Source organism: Theobroma cacao, chromosome 4 (assembly GCF_000208745.1).
Source record: "Theobroma cacao cultivar B97-61/B2 chromosome 4, Criollo_cocoa_genome_V2, whole genome shotgun sequence".
NCBI lineage: Eukaryota > Viridiplantae > Streptophyta > Magnoliopsida > Malvales > Malvaceae > Theobroma > Theobroma cacao.
This window is the reverse complement of record NC_030853.1, coordinates 28256113-28270310: the sequence shown is the minus strand read 5'-3', so window position 1 is coordinate 28270310 and position 14198 is coordinate 28256113. Positions and strand designations below refer to the sequence as shown.

General features: G+C 37.6%; 2 protein-coding genes and 1 pseudogene across 3 annotated transcripts; all 3 read left to right on the top strand.

Annotated features, from left to right (window-relative positions):
• Positions 6 to 7067, top strand: LOC18603062 (annotated as a pseudogene).
• On the top strand, positions 7195 to 10988 carry LOC18603061 (perakine reductase). 2 transcript variants are annotated; one of them, XM_007034809.2, is made up of 8 exons: positions 7195 to 7522; positions 7669 to 7763; positions 8743 to 8913; positions 9439 to 9642; positions 9741 to 9913; positions 10061 to 10157; positions 10295 to 10448; positions 10575 to 10834. In XM_007034809.2, the coding sequence occupies exons 1-8, from the start codon at positions 7393 to 7395 to the stop codon at positions 10601 to 10603; spliced, it is 1053 nt and encodes a 350-aa protein (XP_007034871.2). In that variant the 5' UTR covers positions 7195 to 7392; the 3' UTR covers positions 10604 to 10834. The 2 variants fall into 2 exon arrangements, with proteins under 2 accessions (XP_007034871.2, XP_017974893.1); XM_018119404.1 differs by having other exon boundaries at positions 7200 to 7522; positions 10588 to 10988.
• On the top strand, positions 13177 to 14179 carry LOC18603059 (early light-induced protein 1, chloroplastic). The gene is made up of 2 exons (XM_007034806.2): positions 13177 to 13524; positions 13620 to 14179. The coding sequence occupies exons 1-2, from the start codon at positions 13375 to 13377 to the stop codon at positions 14049 to 14051; spliced, it is 582 nt and encodes a 193-aa protein (XP_007034868.2). The 5' UTR covers positions 13177 to 13374; the 3' UTR covers positions 14052 to 14179.

Genomic DNA, 14198 nt, shown 5'->3' with positions numbered 1-14198 from the left:
CTCTTGTTACAATCAAGGATGATATTTTGGCCAAGCATTCTCGAAGGGAAATGCTCTTGTCATATAAACAAACTAAGTGGGCACCAATCCCTTTATCTCCTCCATCAATATAAAAATGGTTGGGGTCTGGCTGATTTGTTTAAAAATAAAAGGAAAAGTTGGTAAGTCAAACAAGAGAAATTGCTATGGTATTTGAAAGCGGTGAGTCTTCACATTACTTTCCAACTAGAGCTGCTAGCCAGTATCTTAAGACTTCAATCAAGTCCTTTTTTTACTGAAGGCGACTTCAATCAAGTTCTATTTTCTTTCAAAATGGAGAAGGAACCCCAAATTCAATTTTCAAGAGTGAAATTAGGCAGTCAGGGATTGGAGGTAAGCTTAGTTTTTACTCTTTCACAGAATTGGATTAAGTCAATGCTTAGACAAGTATCCTTAAATTTGTTGTACAAAAACATCTATTATATTGGTCAGTTTCCCTTCTTCATCGACATTATCATCCAGCTTTTCTGATAGATTTGGACCTTGTATCAACTGGTTCATGCTAGGATACAGTTTCAGTGAAGTAGTAATTCGATTTCTGATGATTTCTAAACTGCATTAAGTTTTTAACAGGACTTTGGATCTGGTAAATTTAGTTTGGAGTGGTTAACCTACAGAGTTAGGAGCTGGATTTTCTTGGACTAGCAACTTTTGGTATAGCTTCAGTAACTTTGATCGGCTGGAATATCTGGAAGTAGTTTACTCCAGTAGACTGGTATGTAAAATGATGTGTCATATGGATGAAGGTCAGATGAAAATTAAGTAATTTCATGGTGCTTGAACTAAATGAAATAGAGTCCTCCAAGTTCCAAGATAGTTTTTGCATATTCCATTCATTATAGCCATCAGTGATGTTGGAGAAATTTTATTTTCTTATAATATTCCTTTCAACCCTGCAGGTTTCCAGATTGGGACTTGGATGTGCAGGACTTTCAGGAATATATAATGCTCCTGTCTCCCATGAAGATGGATGTTCAGTCATCAAAGAAGCTTTCAATAGGGGTATCACCTTCTTTGATACAGCTGACGTTTATGGTGAAAAACATGATAATGAGATCATGGTGGGCAAGGTACAATTCATCATATCCTCCTCCAGAGTCCAGATTAACCTTCCCAGCTACGATTTCTATATAGAACAATGATATAAAGAATGATTATACAGCAAAACAAATGGGACAAAAGTCAAAGAAAATGCTCCAAAACAAATGATAATACTGATATGAAAAAGTTTACATGGGAAACTTTTGATTCAATTAGATGGAGTATCTTCAATGTGATCTGTCGAAGATACATGTTCTACAGCCCAAGCAACATTTAGATTCTGACATTCATCAGCAAATTTCTTTTATTTGCATTGTTAGGCCCTGAAGCAGCTTCCTTGAGAAAAAATTCAACTGGCAACAAAATTTGGTATCATCAAATCAGAATCAAAGGGGCGTCGTCTAGTTGAGGTCAAGGGTACCCCTGAACATGTTCGGGCTTGCTGTGAAGCTAGTCTTAAGAGGCTTGATGTGGAATATATTGATCTGTACTATCAACACCGTGTGGATACTTCAGTACCAATTGAAGAGACAGTAAGTGTTGGGAAATTGCGGAATTGTCTCTAAAGAATTGCCCAAGATCTAACCCAATCAATAGAATAAAGAAAGAAAGAAATCAAGCACACCCACAAGAACACAAGAATTTACGTGGTTCGGTCTTTGATGACCTACGTCCACAGGCACAACAACAGAGAAAAATTCACTAAGAGAAAAATCAGGAGATTACGAGAACAGTCTCAAACTCATAACCCTTATCCCACGTACACCTAAATCACTCTCTCTAAATCTAGGTGATAATTATTCTTTAACTCATAGGGTCCTTTTATAGTATCAAATACAATAACCTTATCCTAATTTAATTAGAAATCTTATCCTAATAGAATTAGAAATTGTTATTCTAATCTAACTAGATTTAAAGACTATTTATAAGGTATACTAATTTAATTAGAATTAAACAATCCTAATTAAATCACAATTCAAGACTATNACATTAATTGGTAGAAGATCTTGTGGGGTGGCTACAGTCATTAAATTGCTTCTGCTCGAACCCAGTTAACATAATTTGGTGATATGAAATGAAGGCACAAAGGACATAGAAATCAGAAAAATTGTAGTAGTTTTTCTCACCTGTAGTAGTTTGATGGACGTGCAAAGTGAATTGAAAGTTGCAACCCCATTTATGAAAGAAGAAAATAGATGGGTTTCCTTCAAAAATGTGAGATCAGATTAAGAAATCCATATGAACCATGGAGCAACACTTTGTAAGTTCCAAAAGCTTCATACTGGAAACCAAAATTCTAGACAAGAAAGCATTTGTGCAAGGAGCATTTAGAAAGGCCTAGTTTTCTAAAAGCTAAAGTCTGTTAGAAGTTAAAATATTTCACAATTAAATGCAAAAAAATTCAATGTTGGCTAATGTCATGGTTGTGTAGATATATTTGTACATAAAAAAATCAATTAAAATAGTAATTAGTTGTAGGATTAAAATACCTAAGTTGACATGCTCTGATTCTTCCTCTTGATCATTCGTAGATGAATCTACCATCAATTGTTACTTCAGGTATGTGGGCGATGTTGGACCATTGTTTTCCTTCGTCCCTTTTGCACCTTTTCTTTAGCACCGGACATTCCCAAATATGTAGTTGCAAAAGCGAGGGAAGCATTTCCTTTCGGGGAATGGATTTGAGCTTTGGGCAATTGCCGATCCATAAATATTGAAGAGAGGTGAGGTTTTGAAAGCCATTGGAGGATAGCTTTCTTATGTTTTTGAAATTTCTGACAGAAAGATCGATGAGAGAAAGGGGTAGCTTCATTCCTATCTCTTCTTGAGGAAACGACACCACATCGGTACAATTACTACCATCAATGATGAGTTTTGTAAGAGAGGTGAGTCTATGCAATCCCCACTGCATTATTGCCTTACTGATATTGGGATCAAAGAGTGAAAGGGAAGTTAGGTTGGTACGGAAGCCCCCTCCTCCGATGGAATTTTGCACCCTTGGACATTCCCCTATAATCAAATGTTGAAGATGGTGGAGGTTGGGCAGAGCTTCTGGGAGACGAACCAGATTTGGACAGTATAAATTAATCTCTTGAAGACGGCTGAGCTTGTCCAGTCCTTGGGGTAAATATTTAATATTTCTACAATCCCAGAGTGAAATAGATTCAAGACAAGCATTATCCCCAATTTTCTGTGCTAAACATTCAATCTCTGGACACATCAAAATAAGCAAGCTTTTAAGCCCCACGGGTAACTTACAACTCCATGATAATGATTTAAGAGCTTCACAGTTTGAAATATTAAGAGATTGAAGAAGAGATGTGCTACTAAAATTGATATCCTCCTTGTCGTCCAGTAAACATTGCAAATTGTCACAATCCCAAATCTCCAAAGTCCTTAGAGTTGGAGGCAAGTTGTCCGTCGAAAGTGAAACCAATTTCAGGCACTTTACAATCCTTAACTTTGTAAGACATGTAAGGTTGGGAAAGGTTTTTGATAATCTCTCTAACCTTTGACAATTTTGTAATCTCACATATTCAATGTTGCACGGTATTTCTAATTGCAAAAGCTCTTCTTTTTCCTCCTCCTTTACCCCTCCTCCTATACACACAAGTTGCGGGCAATTTTCAAACTTTATAGTACGAAGAGATCTCAAAGGCGCCAACCACCCCCACTTTGTTTGGCACAAAGATGTTAGCTCCTTACAATTATTAATTTGGAGATCTTCTACTTTCATCCACTCTACCATCTTCATTTCTTTTGTTACACATTCAAACTTTGAAATGTTTGAAAGACTGATTTTTTTAACTAACCATAGATCATCATAACTCCTAAGCATTACTTCTTTGCATCCATCAATTTCAAGTTCACATAGCATTGGAAGATTCGAAACTGAAACTACCAATTCTTGGCACCTACGAATTACAAGTTTCTCCAAAGAATAAAGTTGATCAGGCAAAGTTTTTTCTAATTTAGGACAATTCTCAATAAAGAGCTTTCGAAGGCAACAGAATTTCTTACCTTGTTCGTCAACTTCATAAAGTTTCCATTCTTTCCATTCTGGCATATCTTTAAAGTGCAAGGTCTCTAATGATGGAAATACCTTTGGCCCATTCACTCCATGGAACTCATTGCCAACACTAATCACACTTTTCATCCCCTTGACATAGAGATGTTTCAAAACTGGTAATTTTCCAACTGTTGGTAAGAATGTGCAATTTTCACAATATTCAAGGCTTAAAACTTGCAAATTTTTGAATGAATCATCTTCCACCCAACCCGGAAATTCTATTCCACCATAATACTTGATGGCAAGCTCTTTAATATCTCTATGAGGTTGAAGCGAGTTCAACACTTCTTTCTCAACTTCTTTCTTTCTAAGATTTTCATTGAAATCTGCACTCCACTTCAACTCTAAATTATCAAGGTCACACTTACTAGATAGCTTAGCTTCACATGCATATTGAGCTTCATCCACATTATGCAATTCAGAAATACAAAGCTGGCCTTTGAGATTTACAAGATTCTGTATCTCTTTTATATTTAATCCATCACCTTGACCCACAATAAAATTAGACAACACTTGAAGATTTGTTAATTTTCCAATTCCACTTGGCATTTCCTTTATTGAATTTGCACTAGTCATATCAAGATGACATAAGTTGTCTAAAATTCCTATTTTTAAGGGTAATTTTTCAAAATTCTCACAAAACCTTAATAAAAGAGTCTCCAAATTATAAAGAGTGTATATCGAATCAGGGAGACTTTTTATTTTGGTATAAGAGAAATCTAGATAACGTAAATGCTTCAAATTTCCAATAGAAGAAGGAATTTCTGTGATGTAGTACCTTTTCAAAGAGAGCACCCTTAAGCAGTTCAATGCCGACAATAAATCATTGAGAACGTTAATGCTTAAGTAGCATCTCCATTGCTGCATCATCTCAAAGGGCAAGTAGGTTCGTAGAGACTTTGCTTCTGTTGGGAAATTGCGGAATTGTCTCTAAAGAATTGCCCAAGATCTAACCCAATCAATAGAATAAAGAAAGAAAGAAATCAAGCACACCCACAAGAACACAAGAATTTACGTGGTTCGGTCTTTTGATGACCTACGTCCACGGGCACAACAACAGAGAAAAATTCACTAAGAGAAAAATCAGGAGATTACAAGAACAGTCTCAAACTCATAACCCTTATCCCACTTACACCTAAATCACTCTCTCTAAATCTAGGTGATAATCATTCTTTAACCCATAGGGTCCTTTTATAGTACCAAATACAATAACCTTATCCTAAAATAATTAGGAATCTTCTCCTAATAGAATTAGGAATTGTTATTCTAATCTAACTAGATTTAAAGACTATTTATAAGGTATACTAATTTAATTAGAATTAAACAATCCTAATTAAATCACAATTCAAGACTATCCTAACAGTAAGTATCAAGAGACCATTTGTTTTATGTTCTGTTAGCTTAACTGCAGTAGAACTTATAGCTCCAAGGATTGCTTTACTTTGCTTCTTGTAAAGATGGGAGAGCTCAAGAAGCTGGTTGAGGAAGGAAAAATAAAATACATTGGGCTATCCGAAGCTAGTGTTGATACAATAAAGAGAGCACATACAGTTCATCCCATCACCGCCTTACAAATGGAATATTCTCTCTGGACCCGTGAAATTGAAGATGAAATAATTCCACTTTGCCGGTATGCTGATATTTTGCCATGAAGTTTACAGAACAAGTTTGCGAGACACTCTATATCGCTGATAGCTTTATGTTCTTTATTGGAATTTGTTTTAGGCATTGAGGCCTACGATACTTTAGATAAGTTTTCTAAGTAATTTCAACCTTTTCTTGCATCTACTCATACAGAGAGCTTGGAATTGGAATACTGGCATACAGTCCTCTTGGTAAGGGCTTCTTTGGTGGGAAGGTAGTTGTGGAGACTTTAGCCAATGGGAGTCAGTTGGTATGAGACTAAAACCAAATTCTCAGTAACTGCATTTTTCTTTCTACATATAAGAGTTATTACTTTTGCAGTAACTATATAAAGAATGTTAGCTACAGAAATTGGGTTATTCCTGGAACAGGCAATTCATCCAAGGTTCACTGGGGAGAATCTAGAGAAGAACAAACTTCTATATACCCGACTTTCCAACCTAGCTATAAAGCATGCCTGCACAGTTCCTCAACTTGCTTTGGCTTGGCTTCTCCATCAGGGTGATGATATAATCCCAATCCCTGGTATGCTTGGGTCTTTTTTCCACAAATAATGTCTTCATACTGATATGGATTTGATTCCAAACCCCTCCTCCTCTGGAGGTTCAGGGCATTTGCTAGTTCATTCAATAGATTTTCTTGATACTTTCTAAATGAAATGCTTCCTTTTAATAGCGTTGCACGTATTTTGAGTACAATGCTTCTGCATCAACATGGTTTGCAGCATGGTGATGGGATTAATCTTCCTCTTTATTTTTTCTTTATTATTGCTTTGAATTTATGCGGGGACAACTAAAGTTAAGAACATTATAGACAATATTGGAACCCTGGCATTGAAGCTTAGGCAAGAGGATTCGAAAGAAATTTGTGATGCTGTGCCTCTTGATGAAGTAAGTGGCGAAAATGATTTAGGCGTCTTATCTAAATATGCCTGGAAGTTTGCCAATACTCCATCAAAGTGGAAAAGTTTACATGAAAGAAATAAATGAGGCCAGAAGGAATCTCCATCAAACTGAATAAAATTACAGAAGTTTAAAGCAAGTTGCCGTTTTTCCTATGTAGTTCAATTTTCTTGCTCATAATTAGGCAGAAGAAATCTCCATGGAAAAGAGAAATCCATGTGTGATGCCTAAGTTATTATGCTAAAATTAACGGTGTTTCTTTTTTCCTTTTGGCAAATAAAATGCATGTCCAGGCAGTGATTCTGGATATGATAATCTCCCTTGTGATTGTATTGGTGCTTTGTGATAATCGAGTTGATTTTTTTTAGTAATTTATTCTTGCTTCTGGGCACTGTCTCTCTCAGAGACATATTAAGTATTCCAAAGAAAGTGTAAATAAAGTCTTATCACCTTGGAAGAAGTATAATTCCAAAGAAGCTTTGAGGGTTAGTTGACAACTTGAAAGATAAGAAGCTGATATCAACTACATTGTCATTCAACAACTACCAAGGAAGGTAGAATCAAAATGTCAAGCCCTTAAATCCAAGAGAGTAACAAGAATGTGGCACAGCCTTCTCACATTCTTGTACTGCATCAAAAGGCATTTTCTAAATAATGAAGAACCATGATATTTGTTGAATCTTCTCAAAATAGAGGATGGCATGTCGATTCAGGATTTCCATGGGGTTACTTCCAGCATTCAGCAGACCAAGATGCTTCTTTTTTAATACACGAATAAAGTGGAAAGTCACGTCTGGAAGTGGCTCCCTCCATCAATATAATAAAGGTTGGTGGCATATCATTGATTTTTTGAAAGAAAATAAAAGAATAAAAAAAATGAAAGGTTGGTAAGTACGGAGGTATGATTAACAATTGAAGAAGATTTAATTTCTTTACTAGCTAGGAGTTTGACACTTTACAATTTTCCTCCAGCTAGCATCTTCCACCAAGATCAGGTTGCTCTGAAAATGGAGAAGGAAAGCCAAGTTCAAATCCCAAGGGTGAAACTGGGAAGTCAAGGATTGGAGGTAAGCCTTAGTTTTTGTTTTCCTTTTTCACCCCTCTCATTGAGCTGGATTAAGTCAATACTCAAATACCATAAACGGGTGTTCTTTGCTATACGAAGCATATCATATCGAGCAAAATTTATTTGTTCACCATGACAAAAAGAATCACCCTTTAATGGTCAGCACCATTTTTCAGCAGCCCAGAACATCCAGCAGATATGATGTGACAGTAAAGTCTGATTGTTTGAATTTCCAATCATGCATTTTTTTTATGGCAATTACTTCCAGTGATCGTATAAAGGGGCTTCACAGTTCTTTGAATAAAATTTGTTAATTATTCCAGAGAGTTGGGGACTTGGGGTTCCCTGGGGATACATCTGTCTGATGACTGTTGTAACAGTGCAGTGCTCTTGGCCTCTTGATAATTTTCAGAATCAGGATTTGTTGCTAAGATTTGTGTGGATGACCTTGAATCTTGATAAACAGTTTGGAATGCTTTTTTCCTTGAAAACAAGGGTAAGAAATGGGCAACAGAAATGTCTTAGCTTTGTGGCCAACCAGAAAAAAGTTCCAAGCTTTGACTTCCCAACCATTTGTCTTTCTTTTTCTTTTGTTTTTTCTTCATGTGAAACAAATCTAAAGCTGTACTTTGAAGACCAGCCGTTTAAAGTTGACCTTTGATGCTAGATATAGATTAAATGACAACTATTACTACAGTGAACCGTATATAACAAGGACATCCTGGTAGAAAAACCCCTAAAAATTATGGGAATTAAGGACTGCCTGTCAGCTGTAATTGCCATTGTGATCATATTGCCATGGAAATTAGTTGCATCAGTGACTTGAAAAGTTCTTTAAGGAATTATGGCTTTTCTTGGTTATTCTCATGGTATTGTTATTGGCATATATCCAACCCCCTCCACCCCCAATAAAAGAAAAGAACCACCAATAAAAGAAAAGAAAGAAATATTTCTAATAATAGCATCCATATCTATTTCAGGTATCTAGATTGGGCTTTGGTTGTGGAGGATTGTCTGGAATATATAATGCTCCTCTCTCCCATGAAGAAGGGTGTTCTGTTATAAAGGAGGCTTTTTCCAAGGGCATCACCTTCTTTGACACATCTGATCTTTATGGCGATGATCACCATAACGAGATTATGGTTGGAAAGGTATCTTTCTTACTTCAACTCCAAACAAAGAACCTCAACCTTTTTGGTAATATCAAGTCCAAAAATAAAACTAGCAAATTTAACAAATTGTATAGAAAGAAGGGGCAGGGGCACTCACCATGAGCATCAGGGAGAGGAATGTGAAGCACTCAATTTATACTTATCAAAGAATGCAGGTTAGGGAAACTGGTCAGAATACACAGTAAGGCTTAACAGCACCAATTTGTTCAAGAACTGCACTGATCAAACTTAAATTGAATTTCTGTTTTGATAAAGATATAATTTTCTTTTGTAATACAGTCAAGGGTATCTCAGGCTTTATTTGGACCTAATCTCCCCCTGGGACAATTTTAAGGGTGCACTCACCTACATCAATCTAGTGCATTCAAGATTTTAGTTAACCGAGTGCTCTCCACAAGGATCAAACCCTGATTGACAAGGAAAAGAAACTCCTCTCTTTACCAACTAGAGTAAGATATGTAGGGTCTCCTGAACACATATTGATACATTTTTTCCATTTCTCAGGCTTTAAAGCAGCTTCCACGGGATAAAGTGCAATTAGCAACAAAATTTGGAATTATTAGGTTTGAGGGATTTAGCTTTGGCGTCAAGGGGACCCCTGAATATGTGCGAAAATGCTGTGAAGCTAGCCTTAAGCGGCTTGGTGTGGACTATATTGATCTTTACTACCAGCATCGTGTAGATACTTCAGTGCCAATAGAGGATACTGTAAGCAATACCATGTCGCCAACTCTTCCTTTACATTGATTATAGTTCATGACTTTGCTTAATGTATCAAACATTTGAATTGGCATTTGCAAAGACAGATGGGGGAACTCAAGAAGCTGGTAGAGGAGGGAAAGATAAAGTACATTGGGCTATCTGAACCTAGTGTTGACACCATAAGGAGAGCTCATGCTGTTCATCCTATTACAGCTTTAGAGATGGAGTATTCCCTGTGGACTCGTGAAATTGAAGAGGATATAATTCCACTTTGCAGGTTTGTTAGCATTTAGCTATGATGTTGCACTCGATTAAGTAGATATGTAGGTTTCTTTCACTCATAAAGAACTCTGATCTTCTAATCTTTATTGTAGCTTTTTGTTAATGCTCACTGTTTTCAAAATTCAACCGCCTCTTTCCTCAGAGAGCTTGGAATTGGGATAGTGGCATATAGTCCTCTTGGTCGAGGTTTCTTTGGTGGGAAGGCAACCGTTGAGAGCTTGCCTACTGAAAGTCTTTTGGTACATCAAATGCATATGAGTTAAAGATTCCAAATTTCAGTTGTTATCTCAGAATTTTTTTACGAAAACCATATTCATCTTATATCTCTCTTATGAAAGATCTCCTTTTTTAATTCACATTGATATTCTTGTCACAGGCTATGCATCCAAGATTCACAGGGGATAATTTAGAGAAGAACAAACTTGTATATGCCCGTTTTGAAGACTTGTCTCGAAAGCGTGGACGCACCCCTCCTCAGTTAGCTCTGGCATGGCTACTTCATCAAGGAGAAGACATAATTCCAATCCCTGGTTTGTCAGCCTCTCATTTTTCTTTCAAAGTACCATCTCAGCATGGTTAAACAATGAAATTTCTTTCAAAGTTACAATCCCAATTTCTGCCCATGCCTAAATTAATGCTGCTTATCATTTTTTTACTTGTATTTTACAGGGACAACAAAGATTAAAAACCTTGAAAACAACATAGGATCCTTGGCATTGAGGCTTACACAAGATGATCTGAAAGAAATCGGTGATGCAGTGCCCGTTGAAGAAGTGAGTGGCCTAAGAGATTATGATGTTTTTGCTGACTATTGTTATAAGCTTGCAAATACCCCAAAAAAGTGATTGCAAATGTAAGAGAATTGCCAAAGTCAGAGCCTCTCGAAGTGAAACTTTCTTTGGGTTTCTTCTATGCTGGTGTCGATGCTAGCAAACTATGAAGGTGACATGAAATGCTTCATTGTGATTTGAAATTACTTTTATAGTCTGAACCATTTCTACTTTGAACTCTGATACACATTGCTGTCTATGGAATTCTAAAACAAATGTCTGTAGATTTTTTTTTATACATCTGATGCTTTAGCGAGGGTTTCTAGAGATAAAGAATCATTGCACATGGCAACTACAATCTTTCAGAATAAAACTTTTAAGTCAAAGAAAAGTTTATACTGTACCAGGAAAAATCACACTCCTGATCTATCCATAAGAAGAGAAACTCATTCCAAATAGGCCAAGCCCCAGTCAAAGAGGCTCGCAAGCATGTCCAATAACCTGGAACAGCTAATGGGCTCTGATCTGATTCCTGCAAAAGTAAAGCCCACTTCACAAACGTCTCCTTCATGTGAAAGCAAACAAGCCTACATGATTCAGTCCCTGTTGAAAGTTAGATTTGAAAATGACGTGGACCCAAAATTTAGCCTCACCCTTTTTTCTCACTTGCCACTCTATATAATGGCAATGCTAACTAACCTTACAGCCTTACGTCAATGCAATGAACTAGTTATATTAGTAGTAATTAAACTGCATTGAGTTGCTTAAATTACTACTGCATTGAGTTGCTTAAAGCTTTATATCAGTAATAACAAGTTCTTGGCCTCATGCTTTTTATCATAGTTTTCATCATTTCAATTACTAACTTATTGTTCAAAGCAAAAATGGCTGCATCAGTTGCCATGCAATTGCTCCTGGCAAGTCCTCTGAGTACAAACCTCACCAAAAGAAGTAGGGCCATTCAGTTTTTTCCTGTAAAACTAAATCTGTGCCTCGTTTACAAAGGAACGCCGATGCTTGCGTACGCTGCTTGGCAGAGGTACGTTCATTGATTTGCTAGTTTCCCTGGTCATTTGAACATGCATGATGCAGGGTTTTGATATTTACGTAAACCCCCTTTTTTGCACTTTCAGGACGAGGAGGAGGAGCATTTAATAGGAGCACCGAAAGCGGCAAAAACTTTTCTGGTGTGTTATTTAGTGGAGCAGTAGCGGACAGGATCAATGGCAGGGTGGAGATGATTGGCTTTGTTGCAACCATGGCAGTCGAGTTATCCAAGGGCCAGGACCTGTTTTCTCAGATATCCGACGGTGGGATCCATGGTTACTTGGAAGCAGCATTGTGATAACTGTTGCATCTTTGATCCCGTTGTTTGATGGGGTCAAAGTGGAGTCCTGTTCGGTGGGGTTCTTCACCTCCGACGCTGAGCTGTGGAATGGGAGATTTGCCATGTTTTTATTTTCTTGCTTTGGCATTCATTGAATGTTTCAAGGGTCAACATGTGAAGATCTTATGTACTTGTTTATCTCCATCAAATGGAAGTGAAATCTAGTTAGAACTAGTTAGAATACTCTTAATAAAACTGATCTGTTGGAAAGAGAAATTAAAAATAGAAGTATATCTGGTGCATATACAATCTGGTAATCTAAAAATCCTTCATTAGTCATTACAGACCTAATCAGCTTTTACCATCAAGCACTAAAAGTCGAAGCCAATACGGGGAAAGGGCCGTGAACATTTCCTGTTTATGGATCAAACTGAATCATTTGTTTTTGTTCATTCAACTGCCCTTTTCTTTCGATTTGTATTGGGTTCCCTTCCATAGTAAAATTAATTGTTTCTGCAGACTATAGTAAATGAAAGGTCAGGACTCCTGACATCAGAACAGTTGGGAATTAAGGAAGCAGAAAAAGCCACACTACTATGCAACTTTATCTGTTTCATTACTACAGTGTCTTCAACATATTTGACTTTAATGTACTTTAAAACCTCTTATACTGACTTTCAAAAAAACTTTATCTAGTGTTCACCTAACAATTTAAATGAAATGGTAACTAGAGGTTTGTTATCTTCTATTGTTGCCACCCTAGTTTTACATGGTAGAACAGTTAACTAGTTTACTTGTCCCTGAACATGATCCATCACCCACGTCTTGAAATCAAGGCCCAAAACATCTGATGTTCCGCCCCAGCATCTTGGGAGGAACGTGTATGCATGTCTTGATCAACACCCAAGAGCCTAGAACCTTCTTGCGAGAATCGAGAAAAGGATTAAGGCCCCATCCTAAAAGACCAGAATGTCCTAGATGTTACGGAACCAACAACCTAGAATGCCAATGACCTCAGATTCACTGCTCTCACTTTCTGGTCATTAAGAAGCCCACGTCACCAAACTCCATCATGTGTGGACAAACAAGCCCACGTGACGCACTCGCTTTTGAAAATTAGATGCACAATGACGTGGACCCAAAACTATCCACTAACCCTTTTTCCCTTGGCCCTGCTCTATAAGTTTAATGCTGCGAACCCTCATTCATTGCTACGAGCTAGTAGCTATAGTAAACTGCATTCTCTTGATTAAGCTATAGGTTAATAAAGTTCTTGGCTTCTTGCTTTATACCTCCTCAAAGATCTTCCCTAGCTTTTGCTATTCTTGTTCAGGTCAGAAATTATAGGCGTGCTAGAAAATGGCTGCATCAAGTGCCATGCAATCCCTCCTGTTGGCTGGTCCTGTGACTGGCCTTGCTAATAGGGGTAGGGTGATCCAATTTTTTCCTGTAAAATCTGTGCCTCGTTTTCAGAGGAATGCCAATCTTCATGTTCGATGCTTAGCAGAGGTAAGTATCTGAAACTCATGTTTTCTTACTTCCGGGTTTTAAGATTTGAAATATGGGAATAAACCGGTTAAATGATTCGACTTTTGCACTTGCAGGAAGAACCGACGGAGCAACCGACAAAGCCGGTAACAAGTGCACCCCCACAAGTACCTAAGCCGAACCCTTCTCCAGCCGCTCCAAAAGTGAGCATGAAATTCTCTGATGTGTTGGCATTTAGTGGACCAGCACCGGAGAGGATCAACGGCAGGCTGGCGATGGTTGGGTTTGTCGCAGCCCTGGCAATGGAGCTGTCCAAGGGCCAAGATGTGTTCACCCAGATATCCGACGGTGGGATCCCACTGTTCCTTGGAACCAGCATTTTGGTATCGCTTGCATCCCTGATCCCATTGTTTCGAGGTGTCACAGTAGAGTCCAAGTCTGGGGGGTTCATGACTTCAGATGCTGAGCTGTGGAACGGGAGATTTGCCATGCTGGGACTTGTTGCCTTGGCCTTCACTGAATATGTGAAGGGCGGAACCCTTGTGTAACTTTGTTTTCCTTTTTAGGTTATGCATATAATGCAGATATGTATGTGGAGATATTATCAATCAGTTATGTAACTTCGCAAAATGGAAAGGAAATGAGGTTTCATTCTGTTAAAACTCTCTTTGATTGACATTTGGATTATATTTATT